Source organism: Pan paniscus, chromosome 13 (genome assembly GCF_029289425.2).
Source record: "Pan paniscus chromosome 13, NHGRI_mPanPan1-v2.0_pri, whole genome shotgun sequence".
Lineage (NCBI taxonomy): Eukaryota > Metazoa > Chordata > Mammalia > Primates > Hominidae > Pan > Pan paniscus.
The window spans coordinates 60,423,390-60,447,836 of NC_073262.2; the positions used below are offsets into that span (position 1 = coordinate 60,423,390).

Consider the following 24,447-nt stretch of genomic DNA (forward strand, 5'->3'; position numbering starts at 1 on the left):
ACAAAGACAAGAATGCCTACTTTCACCATTCTTATTCAAAATAGTACTAGAAGTCCTAGGCAGAGCAATCAAGCAAGACAAAGAAATAAAATACATTCAATGTGGAAAAAGGGAAGTCAAATTGTCCCTCTTTGCAGATGACATAATCTTTTATCTAGAAAGATAAATACAGCCAGTTATCACTCATATGTGGCAGCTAAAAAAGTTGATCTCATGGTGGTAGAGAGTAGAATGATAGTTACCAGAAGCTGAGAAGGTTGGGGAATAGGGGTGAGGATGGCAGTGGGATGAAGAGATGTTGGTTAATGGCTATAAACATAAGAGCTGGATGGAAAAAATAGGTTCTAATGTTCAATAGCACAGTAGCATGACTATAGTTGACAATAATATACTATGTATTTCAAAATAGCTAGAAGAGACTATTTGAAATGTTCCCAACACAAAGATAAAAGTTCAGGGTGATGTACAGCCTAAATGTCCTGATTTGAGCACTACATACTACATACATTTATCAAAATATCACATGTACCCCATAAACGCAAGTATTATGTATCAATTTTAAAAATTTAAAAGAAAAGAAATCTGGAACAAATCCAAAGAAAAACCAAGGAATGGCTGGTCTCTTCCAGAAATACTGGTTTTCAACCATCACTTACTGTGGTATATTTCAAACATAAAAGCCATTACACTCCATCTACCAGCCATAAATCAAATATGAATGCCTATAACTCGACACGTACGATTCAAAGAACAATGTGAATTTCAATAGTCCCTTCAGCCCTTTTAAAGGTAGCTGGATCAAGAGAACTTGGATTAAGACAATATTATATTAGATTAGATACCTACCATTGCTCACCATCCGCCTGGCCACTTCCCACAAAACAAGTCCAAAGGCCCAAATATCGACCCTTTTATAAGAATCGAAACAATCCACCTGGATGGTTTCATCTAGAACTTCGGGGGCCATGTAGCGCTTGGTGCCCACACGGGGATTGTTCCCCACATCAAGCTGATTGGTGCTCTGGGAATGCATGACTGCCAGGCCTGAAAGGAAGAAGATAACAATGTAATCAACCCACTTCCTTTCTCATAAGAGGCTGCTGAAGGATTTTAAACCAACCCCAATCAAAAGTGCCCTCTTGTGGATCCAGGGTCACTGTTGCAATACACTCAGAATGATCCCTAGAATGCCCTTTGTGATTATTTCTGGGGTGAGAGCAGAAAAGGGACTAAATGTCAGAAACATTCTGAGGTTATCAGGTTAATATATGAACCTCAAAGAGACAAAAAGTTTTGGGTAAATGGTAGACCAATGCACTAAACCAATGTGGCCTGTGTTTGAAGTCCACAGGAAAACAGGCTCACATGTTAAATGTGAACCTCTAAGTGGCTTAACAAGAAGCAAATTAAGCTCTCAAGCTCCACCACTGCTCTCACTAGTCTCCAAACACAAATTTCCAACAGTGTGAGATCGAGCATTTAAAGTAATTTATCACTACATAAAGGGCAGATTGCTATAAGCACTGCTTTATTCCTAAAGGAAGAGCTGCTTATCTGAGCAGTAATGCTGACCAAACCCACAGGCCTTTCTCTAGAATCATGGAAACAGACAGCATTTAACTGGACCTCAATTGAAAGCACAACTCTCAGGTTAAATGACTTTCAAATGCTTTCTTAAACCATGACTCATTCCAGAATTCCTCAGTCAATGAGGGAGACGGGCTTTCTTCACTGGCCAGTGGGGAGACACACACATGCATGCTTTATTTGTGGATGATTTTATGTTACTGACGCATATGCAGACTGACTGAAAATGATTCCTATAACATTTGTTGTAATGAAAAGTGCCAAATTGGAGCAAGCAGTCCCTGTAAACCACTGCAATGCAAATATCCCTTGTTGATCTCTCAAGCCGTCTACAGAGAATGCTTCACCTTCCACTCCACGGCTTTGAATGTGGGGGATGATAATTTCATATAACATCAGGGAGCTAGCACACCTTATCTCATCCTTAATAATTAGCAAAGATACTGGCAACTGCATTACACTAAAACAGACAGGTTCCTCTTTCACCTATTTTTATAATCAACCCCAAGATTCTATGGACACTGTGAACATTTCCCAAATCCTATGCAATAGTCCCCCCACTTATCCTTCAGTTACCCACAGTCAACTACAGTCCAAAAATAGGTGAGTACAGTACAATTAAGTATTTTGAGACAGATACCATATTCATATAAATTTTATTATAGCATACTGCTATCATTGTTCCATTTTATTGTTATTAATGTTCATCTTTTACTGTAGCTAATTTATAAATTAAACTATAATAGGTATGTAATAGGAAAAAACATAGTATATATAGAATCTGGTACTATCCTGAGTTTCAGGAATCCACTGGGAGTATTGGAAGGTATTTCTCAGGGAAAAGAGGGGACTACTGTATGCCCCTCCACCATTTGCAGAACCAAACAGTCAAAATATCAGAATATTTAAAAGGTGCAGGTTAAACAGAACATGGAGATATTCTGAAGATGGGAGAAGCTTCAAAGAACTTGTGGACATATTTTAAAGCCACCACTGCTAGGATCTCCAGGTGAGGCATAATTCCCCATCCCTTGAGTGTATGCTGGACTATTGAATAGACTATGGCATAAGTGACAGTGGGTATCTTCACAGTTAGGATATAACAGATGTTATAAAATTATAAAAGGCTTCCTGTTTGTCCCTCTCAGCTCACCATGCACCATGTTATAAAGACACTCAAGCAACCCTGTGGAGAGGTCCCCCTGCAAGGAGCTGAGACCTGCCGCCAATCATGGCTTTAAGTGTGTCCTCACAGAGTTGGAAACTCCAGCTCTGGTTGAGCGTTCAGATGACTGCAACCTCCACGAGACCCTGAGCCAGAACCACACTGCTAAGTCAAATCTGTGTTGTTTTAAGATGCTAAATTTTACAGGTGATTTGTTCTTAGTAATAAGTAATATTTACACTAAAGATGACAAAACAACCGGATGCAATTTGTAAACTTTGGCTGAGTTCCTCTTTGAAAAAACTGAAAACATCTGAAAATGAATATAAAATGATACTAGAGAATTATCAATAATCTGTAGATATGAAAAACTGATTATGAAGAAGATGCATTTTTAAGTATTTTCAAGGGATGAATTTTGAAGTATTGAGGGGTAAAGTGTTGTGATGCCTGTAACACTTTATTTTCAAATGGATTGGCAAAAATATACACACGGTCACAGATTGATAAAGCAAACATCGCAAAGTTTTAACAATTCTTGAATCTAGGTGTTCGGGATTTAAGTGATCATTATAACATTTGAATTTTTTAATAATAAAAAGAAAAACAGACGAGGCACAGTGGCTCACATCTGTAATCTCAACATTTTGGGAGGCCGAGATGGGATTGTCACTTGAGCTCAGGTGTTCAAGATCAGCCTGAGCAACATAGTGAGACCTCATTTCTACTAAGAACAAAAAAAAGTTAGCCAGGTGTGGTGGTACACACCTTTAGTCCCAGCTGTTTTGGAACACTGAGGCAGGAAGATTGCTTAAGCCCAGTAGATCGAGGCTGCAGTGACCTATGATCAGCCTGGGCAACAGAATAAGATCCTCTTTCAATCAATTAATCAATATAATACTGATCTTTTTGCAGGATTAATCATAGAACACTATTTCTAATACATGATCCTTAATTGCTAGGTATATACTGATAAGTTATATACTAATTATGGTCTTATAAGAGTTGTTTCCTGTACTGCATTGTTTACCATATCCTGAATAATAACGCCTTAACAGATTTTTATACAAACCCATATATCTAATTGGAAGGTTACAAGCCTAAAGAAATGTAGTTGAAGAATTAATTAGCTGGACTTACTGCAAAGTTCCCCTCAACTCCTTCCCTACCAAGTCCCATAAACCAAAACCAACAGCCACCTCAATTTGTCCACCCTCCCCAGACCACTGGATTATAACAGAAGCTACAACTTGAATCCTTATTGTTTACCAGACATTTATAATACTTCTGGGCCTTACCAGAATCCTGTGAGGTGGGCTTATTTTTTAGTTACATGAGTAATATATGAGCACACTATATATATATATATATTTTAGATGGAGTCTCACTCTGTCGCCCAGGCTGGAGTGCAATAGCGTGACCTCGGCTCACTGCAACCTCTGCCTCCTGGGTTCAAGCAATTCTCCTGCCTCAGCCTCCCCAGTAGCTGAGATTCCAGACGCACGCTACCACGCCCGGCTATTATTATTATTTTTCTTTTTTTTTTTTTTTTTGTATTTTTAGTAGAGATGGGGTTTCATCACGTTCGCCAGGCTCATCTTGAACTCCTGACCTCAAGTGATCCTTCCGCCTCGGCCTCCCAAAGTGCTGGGATTACAGGTGTGAGCCACCACGCCCGGCCACGATCACACTGTTATGCAAGTTTCTAACAACGCAGAAGTACAGGGCACAGGGTCAAGCCCTGGAGTTCCTCTTGGCTAACTCCCAACCCCATCCGCCTTCGCCCTCACTGTCCCTGTCTCACTGAGTGAAAGCAGTGTCAGCACTTGGGCCAGGTAAATAGATAAATAGACTTGCACAAAAATACACGGTAATTGAGAAAGCCAGAATTTAAACCCAAATCGCCCTGGCTCTAAGAGCCATGGAATAAGCCATAAAAGTCCTCTACACCACAACTAAAAATGCCTGCAAAAAACTTTAGGGCCATGCTCTTTCAATGCTTATCCTAAAATCTTTCTTCTCCTACTTGGGAAACATTGTAATTTCTCAATGTAAAAGCAAAGACTTTAAAGGGATTCAAAGGAAATACATTTTCCTAACATGTCAAATCCCTTATGTTTAAAAACAAACAAAAATAAACTTTGTTATTTACATAACTAAAGCTATTTTTGTCTAAACCTTTATCAGGCTAACAATAATTGCAATAATATAAATATCATATAAACCATGTTTAATCAAGTAGAGGGCCCTGAATTCTCATTAGCACAATTATTTAGCCAATATTCTAGGAATCCAGGAAGAACATGGCTTTATATAAAATGCCACTATAAATGAAAATACTCTTATTTATAATGCAACTAAAGCTACACTGAGTACTACTCTAACACCATAAGAATGAGCTATCCTAACAGGGAAAAGAGTGAATCAGTTCGGGGATTATTTTCCTATTTCTTAACTTGATTCTTTTGCCTTGGTTACAGAATGATTTTAGAGACCACTTTTAAGACAAACTAATTCTATAGAGTATTTATTGTGCACCTACTTTATGTGAAGGTTTGTGAAACGAAAATGCAACAGTACTGGTTACTTCTGAGGTGGGGTGTGGCAGGGACTGACTGAATGAGCCTGAGGTAACTGTCAAGAGTAATGGGAAACTCTGTATCTCGACAGGGATTTGGGTTTTACAACATTTGTCAAAACTCTTAAGATTTGTATATCTCACAGTATATAAATTTTACCTGAAAAAAGAAAAAGCAAATAATGCATTCTTGTCAATGATATACTAGTGTACATGCTGAAATCATCAGAAGAAAGAATTCCTTTGTCTGCAATTTACTTTCAACTCTATCAAAGGTTGATATGGACTGATGGATGGGGAGATGAATAGATGAATAAATACATAATAATGCTTAAGGATAGTAAAATGTTAATGTGAGAATCTATGTGGTGGGTATAAAGGTGTTCGTTGTAAATGTTCAACTTTTCTGCATGTTTGAAATTTTGCATAACATGTCATGGGGGAGAGATGCAACTCACCTAACCATTGAAACAAAAATAAAACTGGTAAGGAAAAAAATATTTTTAGAAATTTACCCAAATCTGCTATGCAACACTGTCCATTCTTCTTAACCAGAATATTTTTGCTCTTTAAATCTCGATGGGCAATGGCTGGTTTCCCTTGGGTCCCAAATATCTCTATATGCAAATGTGCAAGACCACTAGCTATGGACAGCACTATTCGAAGGCAGCTAACTGTATCCAGAGTAGTAAGCTGAAGATAGTCGTACAACGATCCCATTTCATGATAATGTGTAATTAACCACAGCTGGGTACTGGAGTGCCTTGATGTCATGTCTGAAGCAATGAAACCTGGAGAGAGCAAGAAAAAAATTAATATACATGAGGATTCCACATTATAACTTAAAGTATTTAGAAACAGCGACCTACACAGTAAATGTCATCTGTAACAAAAAGTAATTAAACTGACCAATTGCCCTAAGAGGCGGTTTACAGAAGCATCAACAGAGAAAAATAATAGCATTTATTCCTTAAAAGGGCACTGCTAATAGGAAACTTTCATATTCATTTCATTATAAGTAATACTTTAAAAGATATTTTACATTCCTTAAGTTTCAGATAGCAATAATATCTTTGTGCTCACCCATAATGATAGTGCCAAGCCCTTCAGCATGTTGATACTTTAGGAACAGACCATTCATCAACCATCCTAAAAGAACATCAAATCTAAAACCTGAGTACTGTATTCTAGTCCTGACTCTGCCTGTGATTTACTTGTCTAATACTGGGCAACTCAATTAGGCTCCTTAGCCTATGTCTGCTCAGATGTAAAATAAAGGGGGCAAGTTTACATTAAATGATTGACTGATTCACGAAAAAAAAGAAACCAACCAAATATATGAGTATTTATGATGCTATCTGTCAGTCACACACAGAAAAACCAAGATGATAGTGTTTGTTGGCTAAAGAAGACAGATGTAAAAACGAAAACACTACAATAAAATATGAAAAGTACTATAATATATATCTTCAAAGGGCAACATGAGCCCAGAGCAGGAAATTATAGTAATTCAGACTAGATGTTACAATAGGCTTCCATTAGGAAGTGGCAACTCAACTGGTCTTGAAGTAAAGTGAGTGACTGACAAATGTGGATGAAGAGGTTGGAGAAGATTTTTCTTTTTCTTTTCCTTTTTTTTTGAGACGAAGTTTCCCTCTTGTTGCCCAGGCTGGAGTGCAATGGCGCGATCTCGGTTCACTGCAACCTCCGCCTCCTGGGTTCAAGTGATTCTCCTGCCTCAGCCTCCCGAGTAGCTGGGATTACAGGGGCCCACCATCACGCCTGGCTAATTTTTTATATTTTAAGTAGAGATGAGGTTTCCCCACGTTGGCCAGGCTGGTCTCAAACTCCTGACCTTCAGGTGATCCACCTGCCTTGGCCTCCCAAAGTGCTGGGATTACAAGCGTGAGACATAGCAATCAGCCCAGAAGAGATTTTTCTAGACATCTGGAGGGAACTTTTGAGCATGCAGAAGACTGTCTGGAAGTTAGGGGCACTTCCTATCTTATGAAATAAATTGTGACGTGTGCTTGCCTTTTCTGCTACAGAGGTGCCTTTCTAGGATTATTCTCACATATATGAACCACGCTGGTAGACAGTGAAGTTTGGGACTTAAAAAGAGGTGAGAAAAAAAATTTTTTAAGACGGATATGGCTTGAGGAAGAATTAAATGACTTATGAAAATGTAAGAGAAAATACATTAAAATGCTTTATACTTGCATAGTACTTTATATAAAATTTATGTCACTTTCACATATATTTTCTCACGAGATTTTTCCCAACAAGCTGGTAAGAAAGACATCATTATGCTCATTTTACAGATAATAAAGTTGGTGCTGGGAGATGCCAAGGATCACACAGCTATTTAAGTTGCTATCAACTCTGAATTTAGTGCTAGCTGTCCTGATACCTTGCATAGGAAGGCTCTGTGAGCCAAGAAAGGTCCCCTATTTGATCATCATCATCATCGGCAACCACAACAGAGGCAGCTAATAATTATTGAGTACTACATGCCTGGAACTTTATATGCAATCCTCCAAAAACCACATGAAGTAAGTAGATCACATCATTGATATTAGGTTCCTGTAGGTCTGATTCTAGAACCCAGACTCTTACCGACTATGCCACACTGTCCCCAAACAAACTGATTTCTACTCAGAGAAAAAATAATTTCACATTTTCACCTATGGGACATATGCAAAGCAAACTGAATAATATTTTAGCACCTTCACCCTCTACTTCTTTCTCTCTCTTCCTCTAAGCCTATTCCCATGGCCAGCCCTGAGTCTCCCACTCCTTCCCTACTCCCCAGTCTGCTTTTCCCCTCGATGCTGCTTCTCTTGGAGCCCTTAGCTGGCCACAATATGCATCAAAATGTGTTCTTGGACATTAGTTATTCTTAATAAAGAAAATGTTTCTGCTTTAACAGTTTGAACCAAATACTACTAATCTTTAATGATTTTCTTAAAAAATACCCCAAACTCTAACAGCACCACTCAAAAGAAATTAAATTACTGTTATATATCTGTGTAGCCTCTACTGATTTCCTCCAAGAAAAAGGAGCTTCTGATTAAATAAATAAATAATAAACGAATACACTTTTGTTATCTCACCTTCACTAAGCCCCTTAGGTCTTAGGGAAGAATTTTATCTGTCCCATTAATTATGCTCTAGACCATCAGGAAAAAAATTACTTTTAAATAAGCAGGGTTTTCTTTTTAACTGTTTATCTCTTAAGCGTGAATTATATAACTACCTTTGCTTCATGATTCTAGAGTACTTTTATAGAATGTTTGTGTTTTGAGTACAAAACTGTGGTTAAGAGTTAGGCTGCCTGATGTAATTTCCACCTCCACTATTTAACCTCTCTGTATATTGGTTACCTCAACATTTAAAACTGGGAAAATGAGAGTACCTATTCTCTTATGGTCATGGTGAAGATTCCCTAACAAAATGCACATAATGCACCTGTGGTTACCACATAGTAATTATCCATTGCATGTTTATTGTTATTACTGTTGCTATTCTTGTTACACACAGACGTTTAACTGCAACACAAGGCAGTGTGTGGTAAGAGTTAGAGCAGAGGTACAAAGTCGGGAAATGCAGAAAAGCACAATTAATTCCACTGGGCAAAACTAAAAGGGGCCAAGAGGTTTTGACGGAGGAAGGAATGGTTGGAGGATGTGAAAAGGATAGTGAGTGATCAAGAGCAACCTGAGGAAGGACAGCGAGACCTAAATGTTTGTGGCGATCTCAAGGAATGGTCAGTATTAGTAGTAACTGAATGGGGCATACTTGTAGAGGATGGTTAAGTGATTCCTGGGAGCCCCAAACCAGGGAGTCTTGAATACCAGTCACAAGTGTTGCAGGAAATTTGGGAGCCATCAAAGACACTGAACAGAATGATCTCTGCTCCCCAGTGGAAGACAACTCCAAGTGGAGAGATGAATTGGAAAGGGAAAGCTGACAGCTGAGGTGAGGAGGATTAAGTGATGACTAGGACCCGATGGGTAAGCAAAAGTGAGAAATCAACTACAAAAACTGAAAAAATTTTGAGATGGAACATCACCACCACACCACGGAAGCAAAGCTTTGAAGCTTTGGACAACTGTCAAATCATTATTTGCAGACAACTTGACTCATTTAAATACTAAATTGGCAGTGCTAAAATAGAAATAAATTTTGGCAATGGCCTTCCTATGAGCCAGACCTAATCCAATAGCCATAAGGTGGCCAACACTATCCTATACAGAGTTAAATTCTATATAAACTTTATATCCACTATTGAAGAAGCACTCCAGGCAGCATTCACCATACATGTATCAGTATAAACACACTTAGAGAAACTTTTCAAAAATACAGAAGTCAATGGGCCTAAGGAGTGTGCTCACCCTTTATACTGCCATAGCAGTATTTCAACGGGCTCTTTACATATTTCACAAATGTTGCTAAGCTTTAGTTTCTAAATTAAAATGTATCCTGAATCCCTCTGCAAATCTGGGTTTTAAAAATGATGCCTAGTTTGAGGGAATGTGCATTTAATTACGATATCCCTGGGAGCTGTGAATCTCTAGGAAATAGTCCAAAGATCTTTCTTAGTTTGATTCAAGTAATAAATATTCAAAAAGGGTGGGGTGAGTAGAACAACCAATGAGCCTTGAAGTGAACAATATGGGGCAAATTTTTGTTATTTAAATAACGATCTGCAGATGTAGGCATAAGAATTAGCACTAGTGGATTTCCTTTTCATCATCCAGAGAGTCTTAAACTTATTTGCAGATTTAAATAAGAAATTGGTGTTTGAGAAAATTAAACAGCATATAAATGCTAAGGATCCCTATATTGCTTTTTAGGAGACACTCTCGAATTCACATTCACCAAAACGGAGAGAGCAAAGGCAGACAATTATTTCTCCCTACATACAATTAATGAGGGGGTTATCCTTGTACTTACCTAAGATATTTTCATGCCTCAGCATCACAGTGTTGTACAATTCCGTTTCCCTGAACCATGACTTCTCATCACGGGAGGAGAAGATCTTCACGGCAACATTCTCCCCTTGCCAGCTGCCCCTCCACACCTCACCATACCTGCCTTTCCCTATGGAAAGCAAAACATAGGTGACACAGAACAGTAGGCATTTTGGAGGCAGCCAGCCCATCATTAAGAATAATTAATTTAGTGCATGCAACTCTTAATCCCTCCATTGCTTACTGGAGAAACTCAGCTTGGGAATATAAATATCACAACCTTTATTTTTTATTTTTTATTTTTGGCCTATAAAGACATATAAAAATAAGGTGGAAGCTGCCCCTCTCATCTACCATATTGTGATAACAAACTGCCTTCTGTATCTGCATTGTATAATTAGCTGCTAATTACTCAGTTTACATTTAAATTCCTCTGTTGAAAGGTATAAAATGCATATGACTTTTAAAACACATGAAAGTAAAACTTAGGAAATGGTACAGATTATTAAATTTCAGTTGTGTTCTGAAAGCCAAAAAAGTGTACATCAGTAAACTGAATTCCTTCCTTGGTTCCTTCCCTTCACACAGGATCAACATAGGCACTGTCCAAATTGGTGAATTTAGATATGCATTTTTTCCACAAAGGAGAACAATTAAGTTTAAAATGTGTGTTCTAAGGATTAAAAAACAAAAACAAACCAAAACACAATGCTGCTAGAAGATCGACATGCAGCCACTGCATCCATAAAGATTTCTTGGCGGAAGATGTATTTCAAAAAGAGGATTTGCAAAGTCTTAAATACATAATCCCAGAAGAGTTCTGACTTCTTCTGATACTGGTCATGGGTATTTGTTTGTCAGACAGCTCCTGTGATGCTACAAGTGGGCTACACTGAAAAGGCTACTTGGAGAATACATTTTGGAAAACGTGGCAACTCTACTTGTGATCTAATCTGTTTGGTGCATGGCCCCCTCTTGCAGCAGCAACACACTTGTCAGCTTGTCAACTACATGCTCCCTCTTCCATTCTTCTCTTTAATTATAGGTAGGGGTGATCAGGGAGGTTGGAGGAGGAGGTAATTACCACAAGACTATGAGGATCAACGAGGGGTATAATCAGCCTAGATAACAAGGCAAGAGATATAACTTGCAGGGCAGTGGGGCTTTCTACCCAGGCAAGTGACTGCTGGAATCACACAGCTTCTAATAAGCAGCTGCAGCACCACCTGCATATACAGGAATACAGTTCTTTGCTGGAACACTAAGTCACTGAAAACCCAAACATGGAGAGAGAAGCAGTTCTGTCCAGGAGACACACCTGAATCATAATCACAACCACTAAATCTAGATTACCTGACAAGAATATCATGTCCCTATTAAATACCAACAACTAACCCAAAAGGATGTTCAATGTGGCTAACAAGTGCTCATTGTGGGCCACTGTTGGGTCACACAAATATAATTTAGTACACGATTCCTTTTAATAAAGCCATAGCAATTTGCCAGCATTTATAGCTCAAGATGAGGCCTAGTGCTAAGATACTACAAATACTGGCTGCCAGAAAATGATATGCTAATCTTTTCCTGCCTTTGGTTCTATTTTGTATCTTTATTTTCCTTTTGTCCTCATTTTGTCATTAGGGATGAGAGCAAAATATCCCAGGGAATTATGGATACAAAATTACCTCAAATCCTTTTTTTGGTTGTTGTTTTAAAGAAAACAGAAGATGAATGTCGAGGTAGGTAAATTAAAATAGAAATATTGTTCAATGGTTTTCAAATGCTTTTAAGTTGTTAAATGCTTTTTGCAAATTCATCATTATGCAGAAGCCCCTAAAACAAAAGCAGAGCTGCCCGAAAGCCCTGGCCATGAAGCCCCACGAAAAGGCTCCCTTAAGGCACCTGAAATTTGTACTTTCACTGATCGTCATCCAGAAATGACTCCCCTAACCCAACTTCCCATGTTTTTGAACCAAAAATAACATACCATCCATGCAGTTCATCACATATATTTTTACTAAAAGCTGTACCACATGAACACACTAACTACAAGCTAATGAAAGGCATTGCTTTTATTAAAGTCTTTAGTCCTAACCCAAGAAAATGCAATAATCATATTTATACTGTTTCAAAAGAATGCTGAGGAATATCTATAGAACCAGAAACTACATATTTTAAAGGTGCATTACTGTTTTGCCATTTGGACTCTGGAGCCAATCTCTGAAGACTAATCTTGAGATAGCTTGCATGGAATAGTAGTAGAGAGGGAAGATGAGACAGGGAAATGTACCCCTTCAATGTCTTCCCACCACTATCCAGATAATCTTGTTCATAATCAAATAAGATACTAGTTAGTACAAGAGGACAACTCTGGTTGAAATTAAGGAGCACATTTGGGGCTTTTCCATCTTTATTTTCTCCATTCACAATCTGCCGTGGAGGAGAAGCGAGAAGCAGGAAACAGTGACAATAACCGTAGACCTAGAGAAAGGACAACCAAGCTCCCGCTGGTTACTCCTGTGCCTTGGGGCAGCAGCCACTGCTCTTCCTACCTCTGCCCTTCCCCGTTTTTACTACTCAGACTGGGGGTGTCCCTCTTTCCATGAAAACAAGAAGAAACTCTGGAGAACAGCAGCCAAGTGGTGGGGGCAGCTTATAGGTCACCTCCCAAAAGCAAAAGATGCAACGGCAGGAGCTGCAAAATCCAGCCCTCGGAAACCATGAGCACTAGGAGGAGGGTGTGGAGAGGATGCCAACCCATTATTGCTACTGCAGCCATCCCTGCAAGCCGTCTAAAAGAGAAACTTAGGAAAATGATTATGGAACTTGCAAATACCTGCCACATAAAAGTAAAGCTAACAAAAATCAGGAAATAGGCACTTTGTACCATCTTCCTAGAGAGCCAATCAGCAGCATATAAAACAAGCTATAAAAAACATTTACAAATTTTGACCCAGGAACCCCCAGTTCCTGGGAATTTCTTCTGAGAACTCAAAAGAAAGAAGCAATGTGTGCAAAATCTTTTTCAAGCAGTATGGTTATAGTTACACTATCATTCCATGGACTGCTACATAATCTTCAAAAATATTTGTGATGTGTACAAACACATGAAATGTTTATGAGCTTAAAACTGAAAAAAGGGACATAAATTATATATACAACATGATTATGTCTACATACAAATATGTTCATGTATTGGGAAAATGTGAGAGGCCATGGAGAAATGTATATAGCTCATATTTAAATAAAGGAGTTATAAAGATCCCTTTGCTAGAATTGGTTTCATTAATTATGTTCATTAATTATTGCCATTAAAAAGAAGAAAAGAATGAGAGGAATTAAAGAATTGCAATAAAGTTTATTGTCCAAAAGCCTACTTACTTCAGAGTATCGAATACCTATGGTAAGGAGCAACCATATCAATTCATTTTTTGGGCATTCTCTAGTCATCACAAAGGGTCCACTTACAACTGAAAGCTTTTGACTCGGCATTCTCTGTACTCATTAGTGATGGACTCCTTTGATAAGAGCTTAAACGAGTTCAGGTGCTCCAACATTAGTCATACAGAATAGAGACCACATCTCATAAGTTTAATAAGGAAACAACAGGTAACAAAAAGCAGATTTCCCAAGTTCCATCTTTTACTTCAAAAACACAACTAACATTGCATATTACCCACAAAGAAAGGAAAAAAAAGAATTACCGACACACTCCAACAGTGTAATCTGGCGAGCCACTGTTCTTTGTACCAGAAAAGGAAGACCAGAGCCACTTCCTGATGTACACGAATGATCCAATAAATCCTGTGGTTTAAGACAAGGGGGAAAAGAAACGATTGAGCAATATAGCTCCCACTTTGGAGTATTAGCATGCATGACATTGTAACTCACATGAAGGGCAGCAATCCGGGACACATGGCCTGTTAGTGTACATGTAAAGCTCCTCTGGAAGAAGGAAGAAGGACTGGTTTTATTGTTTTGTATTTTTTATTTTTTTTGAGACAGAGTTTCACTTGTTGCCCAGGCTGGAGTTCAATGGTGCAATCTGGGTTCACTGCAACCTCCACCTCCCGGGTTCAAGTGATTCTCCTGCCTCAGCCTCCCAAGTAGCTGGGGTTACAGGCACGCGCCACCACGCCCGGCTAATTTTGTATTTTTAGTAGAGACGGGGTTTCTCCATGTTGGTCAGGCTGGTCTCAAACTCCTGACCTCAGGTGATCTGCCTGCCTTGGCCTCCCAAAGCACTGGGATTACAGGCATGAGCCACCACGCCTGGCCAGGAAAGGTTTTATTTCTTCGGAATACTAGAAGCTAGCACTCCACCTAATATATGATAGGTTTTCCCCGAAGGATAAGTAGTCCTTTCTTATACACAGAGTTTCCAAATAAAATATATAATGAAAGAAGCTGAGCAGACAAAGTTGAAGGTGTAAATCAGAAAGCCCAAGAAGCAGAGATGATCTCAAGGGAAGCAGTAGAGAGAATAGCAGGTGGAACAGAAAAGGGTGGGGGGGTCCTTTCAACTTCAAGAACTGGGTATAATTTACATATTCTGCTATTCTCACTAAGTATCTGTCAAATGATTCACTTTAGTTGCCATACCAACTAAGGAACTCTAATTAGGAACAAACAAACTAGGAATAAGGAACAAACAACTCTAATGTGATTTGTAACGAAAAGACTCCAATGACCATGTGGATCATTAAATTGGTAAGCGCAGGCAGCAACGGGCTGCCTGGATGGAGGTTTCCTTTTAGGCAGGTGAGGAGCAAAACTATATCAACACCTACCATCATTTCTTAATGTGAATCACTCACAAATCAGAAAAGAAAACAAATAAAGCTTTCATTGAAAACATAAAACCAGTGCCCCAAGTTAATGTCTACAAATGAAGGTGTTGGCAAAAAGATTCCCAGTTAGTTCATTGATAAGGTTTTCCTTCTTACTCTCAGCATAAGCCAAGAAGCAGGTATCAGGCACAGATTATCTGTAATAAACAATATTGTGCCGATGGGTGATAAAGGTAGGGTTGCAGTAATATTGACTTAATATTCCCCAAAGCTCATCCTTTCCCAAACATTTTGGCTGGCCTACTAAAGCAATACATTGATTTGTGTGAATTTCATCTTCTTTCACTTCTTCTGAGCACCACTGTGAAGTACTGTTGATCGGCAAAATTACCAAAAGCTGAGCATCCAACGGAAGAAATTTAGAACCCTTAAAAACCACAAAAGGGATAATCAACAAGAAAATGAGTGTAGATGAAGCAGAGTTTCATATCTCCCTAACCATTTTCTCTCTTGCGGTTCTTTTTGCTCCTTATTCATTCATTCTTTTTCGAGAAGAATAATTCTGAAAATTAAACTAATGTGTTATTTTTTTCATAATGTATGATCCTGCTTCTACTCAACCCTGTTCACAGACCTAAGGAAGGAAAAATAAAAAATCAACCCAAGACTAACAAACGTACATCCCAACTCTCAGATGCCAAGCCTTCTTTTTGTTCTTTTCTTTTCTTTAATTCAAGACAGAGTTTCACTATATTGCCCAGGCTGGTCTCTAACCCCTGGTCTCAAGTGATCTTCCCCCTTGGGCTCCCAAAGTGCTGGGACTACAGGCATGAGCCACCGTGCATGGCCAAGGCTTGTTTTTCAATGTAGATGTGCTGTTTAGTAAGGGCATGCTTTGTTGAAACATACAAATGAGCATATTGCTTAAATAAGCAAGTATGCAGACCAATAATGACAACTTGTTTTAAATAGTGTTCTTTACTGTGTTATTATATCATGATATACTGTCACATGACATGGTTGAGTTTAAAGGACTATTTTGGCATATGCTCCATTCCTCTCTCAAAATTCTAAAAGCCATTTAAACAGTAATTTACACCAGATATTCCTATTATTGCCCTTGGTAATTAGTTATGTTAGCAGCTCTGAGGAATGAAGTTCTAACTAACCTATTTTAGAATCTTGCTTTGCTAAAGCTTTGTCAGGATTCATCCTCACATCTTCTTGCTACTAACTCAATAAACTCATTTAATTTTCCTTAAAGCTTGAAATAGACTTCTAAGTATATATCTAACAAAAAAAAATTGTATTTCTCTACTTTTTGAAATGAAATGTCCTTATACTGCATTCTCTTTCCCCAGTTCCACTGTACCACAGTTTAAACAGTAGGTAAATGGAAGCTACAGAAGGTTACTTCCCCCTTTTACATACCAAAAAGTGGCCCAGTGATGGGTCAGGCAGTAGAATGGGATGTTTCCCAGCCCATATCAGGCACTACCAAATGTTTGTGACAACCTGCCAAAGGTGGGTCCTGCAATTGTCCAGGTGTAGCATCTGTGCTACCCAGATGGTCACTGGTGAGGGGAAGTCTTCTCCAGCATAAGGGGAGCTGCAGGGCAAGTGTAACTGCAGAACTATCAGACACTTTGAAGCTTGCTGTCTAGCAGAACAAGACTTACTGCAAAATGATTTCAAATACACATGGGCAACCGCATTGAGTAACACTGAATCACATTAGAAAGTTATTACTTTGATTGTCTTTCAATTAATCGGATTGTGACAAGGAGAGTCTCAAATTGGTATTGGCATGTCTCTTGCACTCACTTAACACCCACAAATCTCAAATTTTTCAGAGTAGGCATCAGACTCAGCATAATATCCATGCAGAATGTTATTATTTTTTCTTTTGCACTTTATGATAACCTTCTATTTAGAGCAAGTGATACCCTTTCCCCACTTAAAGTTCAAAGCGGCTTTAAAATGAACACTTGGTAAGCAATTTTAAAAGGTAAATAAAAGGAGATAGTCACTTTTTAATGTGATTTTATCATTTAAAAATATGCAAAAGAATAATTTTTTAATGTATAAATACAGTAGTTTCTAACACTGTGCAGTCCAACGGGTTAATCACTAGCCACACATAGCCATGAGCAAGTAAACTGTGGCTGGTGTGAATTGATATATGCTATAGGTGTAAAATACACACAAGATTCTGAAAACTTACTTCAAAAGCAAAAAGAATGTAAAATTTACATTAATAATTTTTTAATCAATTATACGTTGAAATGACAAAAATGGTATGTATTTGGTTGAATATCTGTTAAAATTAAATCTAATTTTAAGAAACTTTTTGGGTTTTTTCATGTGTTTGTTTTTAAGGTGGCTACTTGAAAATTTTAAATTACGTATGTGATGCACATGTTTCTATTGGACAACACCGGTTTAACCAAATGACTGCACTCCACAAGGGGGCACCACAGGAGCATACAAAATTTAAAAGCTGCTTTTTAGGATGTCAAGTTTTTAAGCCTTAAATTACAGGGTGTTGAAATAATCTAGAAAGGAAATTAATATTTAATATTCAGCAAAAGGTGCCTTTTTAAAAGAGCACTTTTATGGCTAAAAATAGAGTAACTGAAGACCACAAATTCCAACCCTCCAAAATTGTAGGCAACCATTCTCTGTCTCTTTTGCTTTACTCCTCAGAGAAAAGTAACTAACTACCAACACTACTAAAATAAATCCCATCCCTTATTTAAATGTCTATCTAAAATGGCTGTTCTGATATGGGAAGACTACACAGGTGCCAGCATGTGCTTGTTTAGGACATAAGTAACCAACAGCATGTGTGTACACTGTTCAGTCACTCATTACTGGTTAGCGTTTCATGCTCGAAATAAGAACGTGTCTCCAGACATCTTCCTTATGCTTGGGATTTCCTGTGGGGTCATGACTTACTGCTAAAGTGCTGTCTCCAACATTGGTGGTGATGAGCCCTTCGATAGTGCCATACTCCACGTCTCGGGGATTGAGGCGTTCTTGGTTGCGCCTTTTAAATTTTCGGAGAGCAACTCCCAGCAGGCAGGCTAAAAGACATACTGCGAACACTACAGAGAGAATAATGAGGCCAACCTCCAAGTGGAAATTCTGTGTTCCAGGGAAGGATTTTCCTGGAGTTGGGGGGGAAAAGGGGAATTAGTTGTAAGGATCACTGCTTACTTATTATTAGCATAACCAATATCCTAACAAGAAGCTCCTCATCCTGACCACACAGTCTCACAACTCACGAAGTATTAAAACTAAAATACTTCCTAATACCTGGCCAATGGCCCAGACATTTTAACCATCATTCAATTAGACACAACTAGAATTTGAAAAAATTCCACTGAGAATCAATTGTATTAATGTATGAATGTGAGAATGCTTTTAAAATATAAAGTACTGTACAAATCTTTGATATTACTCTTATTAACTTGGATTTGGTATGTTTCACCATCAAGCCCTTACAGACACTGTACTATCCTTAAGAGAAAGGGCTACCTGAGCTAAAACCAAATTACCCAGCTGTGGTCTCTGTCTTTAATAAATCCTGGGTGTCTACTGCTGATTTCTCATTGATTTTTTTTACATCACAATTTCTGCCTAGGAACCATTCATTCCTCTCTTCATTTACTCGCTTATTCAGACATTCATTCACTGATTCCCTCCCTGGGTTCAGACCTCTTCATGACATTATGTCATCAGGCCCTGTTCTTCACTACAGAGGCCTTACCCATTTCCATATTACTGGTCTCTTCAGCCATCCGATCACAAGCCTAACTTCCTTTACGTATTTGTTTAACTTTCCAAGCCCAACTAATCAACAGCTTGGCATACATCATACTCCATGGCATATGTCATTTGCATGAGAAAGTGTAAAACTAACAAAATGCAACACTGAATTATAAATACTGTGGCCACGCTAATCAGATTAGAATGTCCTTAAAATAAAAAAAAAAAATCTTCTATTAAAACTCGAGGTCTAGCAGAGTGATCTGCAGATTAGAAACTTCGCAGTTGGTATAATAATGTTTGTATGAATTCAGACATTTGTTTATGTCTATCCACCCAATTAATAAAAATTTAACTCACAAAGTATAACAGTAAATTTTATTCCATCAAGGACCCTTTTAGTTTTAACCATGTAAATACTTGATCTCTTTTAAAACCCTCTTTGATTATTCAATCCTATTTGCTTGTCAGAATTTAACCTTTTCCATATGCCTTAAAGTCATCACCATAACTTCAAAATTACTAGAACATGATCTTGCATCAGCTTTTTTGTTCTTCTGCCTCCTTCCTTGCTGGCTGACATTTCTAGTTTTGGATGCTCATCGTTACCTCTCCTCCACTTTTTGGTTTGTTTCTTTTTTCTGAGTGCAAAATTAAATAACTAAACCTATTAAAAATGTACTATATGGTAAGAGAATAAATTTGGCTTAGAATGAGTTTACATAAATGTTTGCAGAGACTTTAAGACTGCAATTTAGGGCTCATTTAATAGGGAAACAGTTTCAGAGCTGGACTGGTTTCCTTAGCATATGCAATCTGTACTGATGGTAGAGAGAAGATTCCACAAAAACTACAGGGTTTGTGTGAAATCTCATCCTGCTTCAAGTTTCAGTGATAGGGTCACTAGGCATCAGATATGGGAGAAGAGGTCAGTGAGCCTTCTTTTATCTCCTTCCTCATAAAACAGGAAAGGCATTCCACTCAGTCACCAGTACATTCTGTTTTCCTCCCTACACACTTGACACAGAGATGAGTATTTACTAGCAGAATTGTTTCAGAAATTATGAATGACATCATGGGTCAGTAACATAAAAAGGTATTGGGAGCTGTTCACCTGAGTCACAGCAACCAAGAGAAAGCTAACTGGTCAGCTAAGCTGTCCCCAAGATGGACATCACCTTGCTTACATTCCCCAAAATGCCCATCCTTCTTTTAGATGCCAAAAGGCTGTTCCTTTCTCTTCTTCACCCAGGGCGACCTTCCTTGTAGCTCTTCGCCTCTGATTCAAAATGTAGGTGGAATGCCTCACAGCTACTTAGATCTTTAACCCACACGGACCCAGGACAACACTAACAAAACCCCTTGATCTAGAAACAGAAAAGTCCATGGGAACCTTTAGTGGGCAGCTGGGCAGTGATGTTCCTGTTACACCAGTCCCCTTGGCAGCACTCCACGGCTTGGCCAGGGGACGGCGGGGTCTTACAGGTCATCTTTCCCTGCTCATAAACCTGGAAGCAGCCTTTCTGGTAGACGTGGAAGCCATCGTTGATGCTCAGTGAGGAAAAGCACTGCTGGCCTTCACAGTGGTCCTCATTACCGCAGGAGAGACCTTCACACACACACATGTAGAGTTTGGGGCTGACTTTGGGCTTCTCATCTGCAAAGGAGAGAAAGGAAGGGAAAAAAAAAAAAAAGAGGAATTACCGTATGAGTTTCACCTTCATTGAGGGAATGACCATTCCAAACACCTCTATCAACAGAAAGTCAAGCTAAGCATCACCATCAACCATGAGGTCCACATTCTGTCACCTTGTCACCTAACCAACCAACAAATAATAATTGCCTTTCAACATAGCGATTCATTTATATAAGCTGTGCACCCTTTTAGATCATATTAGGACAAAGACTGACTATCATCTGTCCACAGACTTCTGAAAATGAGCTTCTCCCCCTGTGGTGTTCATATAACCTTCAGCGTGATTGGCTCTCAGATCCCAATTATTGCATCAAAATAAAATGTTTTACTGGAACATAATGTTTATCACCTTTATTCTATTCCAAAAAAAAAGCTCCTAAATATATGGCAGCTATTAATACTAATTTTTGCTAGCTCTGTACAAATCCCCATCAACTCGTAAAACAAGGAATGCTGACATTCTTGCAGGTACATGGCAGAAATATACTACAAACTGAGTATCCCTTACTCGAAATGTTTGAGACCAGAAACGTTTCAAATTTAAAAATTTTTCTGGATTGGGGAATAGTTGTATTTATCCTGGCTGAGCATCTCAAATCCAAAAATCCAGAATTCAAAATGCTCCAATGAGCATTTCTATTGAGCATTGGGTCAATGCTAAAAAAGGTTTGGATTCCAGAGCAGTTCAAGTATCAGGTTTTGGGATTTGAGATGTTCAACCTGTAATATAATAAGAGTTTGCAAGGCTGTACAATCTATAATTACAATCCATGGTACCAATTTCCAGCTAGATGCCTAGACTAACTTTTTCACTAGTGGTAACACTAAAGTTTACATAGATTATAGTGGGAATTAACAGCTGCTTAAGAATTTTTGGCTGGCAGGAAAAAAATGGTGCCAAATATGGAGAATGAGGGCACAAGGAGACCAAGAGAACTGAATAATGTTTGAACAGTAAGGTGACAGGTGGGACCACTGGAAGAATACACACCTAGGGAGTTCAAGGTGCAATAGAAAGAGGCAGAAACGGATGATCAGGGAAGCACATCTAATCACTCTGCTTAACTGTCTCTTTCTGAGAATACTTATTTGCATCTGCATTTTCACATTACTCTTTTCTCCTTCCCTTGTCAGTAGGATTAGTTTAGACTTGCTGGCCCCACAGTTTCTACTAGTGGGGAAGGAAACAGAGGATAAAATGTAAACAGCCAAGTCCTAGAGGCCACTGATTAGTTAGCTGAGGCCACTTTTGCCGAAGCACTGTTCATATTAGGAAATTCAGCTTTCAGAGCTCCCTCCAAAGGTCTATGGCACATAGAGGCTGCCTTCTAATCCCTGAACCCTCAGTAGTGGGTCTATGAGATAAATGCTTCTTTCTTAAAATAACAGGTCGGGTGGCTGTGCTTTCCAGAGGAGACCTTAAGGTAAGGTCTTTGAAAATGTCAAGTTCATTTACACAGATTTGTGTGGGTGTGTGTAGAGATGTGGGTTATCTCAAAAAGAGAAAAGCATTCTTAATCTTTCTTCTTCCCTCTTCAAAGAAGTGGAAAAATAGTTCACTGCCCACTGTAATGTGGGTGCCTCGTCCCACAGAGTAAGTGCATGCAGACACACAGACACAGCCTTCTATTTATAATTGACTTGCTAGTTCCTTTGAAAACCACAAGGGGCTCATCCAAGAGCAAAGACATGCCTGAAAGCAGAAAATCCAAAATAGCCGCTGACAGTCTATGTATGTCACCAGTCTCACCCCTGAGAATCAAGAGCCCTCAAACATTCTTAATGAGCAAAAGTTTTAATGAGCAAAGAGATAGTCTTTATGTTCCTTGCCTGGAGAAATCCGAAGGAAATTCCAGCACCAATCTATTTCTATGAGGACGAGAAACATGTATATCTGTTGACATAATCCAGCAAAAAGTTTACACTTGCCAAAAGAGAGCTGAAAGATAATATTTCCAGGGAGTCTAGACATGCTTGCCACTCTTGAATGGCACAAAGCAGGCTGAGGGCTGCCAACTATGCTGCCCAACAGGTGATGATTCTTTGGAGGGAAGTGGATGGGTGGAGTGAGGGGGAGAGTTCATGGTGTCAGACTAATTTGCTTGTGATCTATGGCAGAGAATTGAAAAGACTATGCTTAAACCTGAAATAATGCAATTTATGTAAATTTGAAACACAAACATGTATTTTAACATCCCGAGTACTTTTAAAAGATCATAGATACCCCAGGATATATACCTAACCCATTGAAGAGTATGTGCCTGTTGACACTGGTTTGGGGATAAGGGGTTAGCGCTGGGATGAAGGAGCAAAATAAAAATAAAGTAGGAGAGAGCTGTTCATGGACTGATAATGAGTTGACGAGTATGATTTACTCAGCTCGCTGAACGTATGGGCTGCTAAGAATAACAATAAACCAGCAACGCTAGACTAGAAGAGAGCCTGCTCATCATTGGTCCTAAATGGTCCTAAACGGACAGTCCAGGGAACCAAAGGATTAAGGACACCCATGCTTGTAATTTAAAAATGCCAAATTTTAAAAAAATAAAGTAACAACAACAATCATTTCTCTAATGTGCTCTCAAAATAAACTGTTTTTAAAGTTCCATCCCAAACTAAATTCTGAGTACACAGATGCAGGAAGGGGCACTGCTTTTCCAAGGTCTCTAGTTTTTGACAGGCTGTGCAGGGAGCCTGGCAGACGTTTGGACTATAACCTAAAGAGTTTGCCAGACGTGACAGCCTCAAGTAAATATCACCTTCAGTAAAATTTAACTCATTATACCTAACTCTGTGGTGTACCTAGGCTTTAATCCTGCAGGGTCACAAACTAAATCAAAGAGATTCATCTGTTTATTAAGCACTCTCCTTAAATTCTTTATATACTTCCTGTAGTTGTATGTGGACAACCAGGGATTAACTGCCTGTAAGTTGGTGATTCTTTTCAGTAAGATGTGAAATACCAGGGTTTTCATAACCTACCCTCCACAACTGGGGAAAAAGGCAAGGAAAGACAACTGTTAATGATATGTAATAATTAACTCAATCTCTGATATGAAAGAACCCTGAGCTGAGTCTAACAGCTAACAGGGAAGTACAAAACCTTCACTAACTTCTCTTTCCTATTCTGTTCCTCATCCACTGTTCAATCTTCTTACTTTGTATATTCCCATATAACTAATTAGCAAAGTCCTTCATCATGTATTTATTTTTTATATATACCCAAATATAAATGAAGACCCTAAATTCATAAGAATGACAGGATGACCACACAGGTGCACACACATGCATGCACACACTCACATTCGCTACGTGCCACCTTGGCAATTTCATCTGACAGAGTGGAGTAGATGGAAGTATTTTCTGAACTAGAATTATGAAGTCAACAAAGAAGGTTTAAAGCAAGGTAGTAATAGCATTCTCGGATCTTAATATCCACAATTCTAAGGAAGACAGCAGGACTCCAAATGTCCATGACTCACTTTTTCAGTCTTGTCAAATTTAGGAATAAGCATAACATGTGTGGGCCTGTGATATTTTATTTGGTGTGGGAGTGGGGGTGGGGTTCGAGAATGATCACAAAACCCTTTTCAGGGCCACAGGTATGGGTGTGTGGACTCCTAATCTTTCAGGCTGTGATATAAATACAGTACACATCAAGGAACACCAAGGAACAGATAATCAGATTCTGTGACTGATTTTCAACAGTACTGACAGGAAGCACCGTATCTGATGTAAAGTATTTTACACTTGCCTGTGCGAATATCCAGGAAGTGCCCTGGCAGAAGGCAGAAAGTCTACTCCACCTAATTGACATTCATTTGAATAATTCAGTAATTTAAATGTCAAGCCAGAGGTATTCCCTCTCTGCAGAGCTCACCCACATT

At 38.8% G+C, this 24,447-nt stretch overlaps 1 protein-coding gene across 2 annotated transcripts in view; it reads right to left on the reverse strand.

The window, feature by feature from the left end:
• Positions 1 to 24,447, reverse strand: part of ACVR1 (activin A receptor type 1) — an 82,089-nt gene that overhangs the window by 23,584 nt on the left and 34,058 nt on the right. For both annotated transcript variants that reach the window (XM_034954331.3, XM_034954329.4), the window contains exons 3-8: positions 20,258 to 20,521; positions 18,052 to 18,263; positions 14,008 to 14,107; positions 10,287 to 10,433; positions 5,846 to 6,121; positions 847 to 1,044 (exon numbers count right to left, since the gene is read on the reverse strand). In XM_034954331.3, coding sequence (XP_034810222.1) covers positions 847 to 1,044; positions 5,846 to 6,121; positions 10,287 to 10,433; positions 14,008 to 14,107; positions 18,052 to 18,263; positions 20,258 to 20,521 — 1,197 coding nt within the window. The remainder of the gene's footprint in view (positions 1 to 846; positions 1,045 to 5,845; positions 6,122 to 10,286; positions 10,434 to 14,007; positions 14,108 to 18,051; positions 18,264 to 20,257; positions 20,522 to 24,447) is intronic.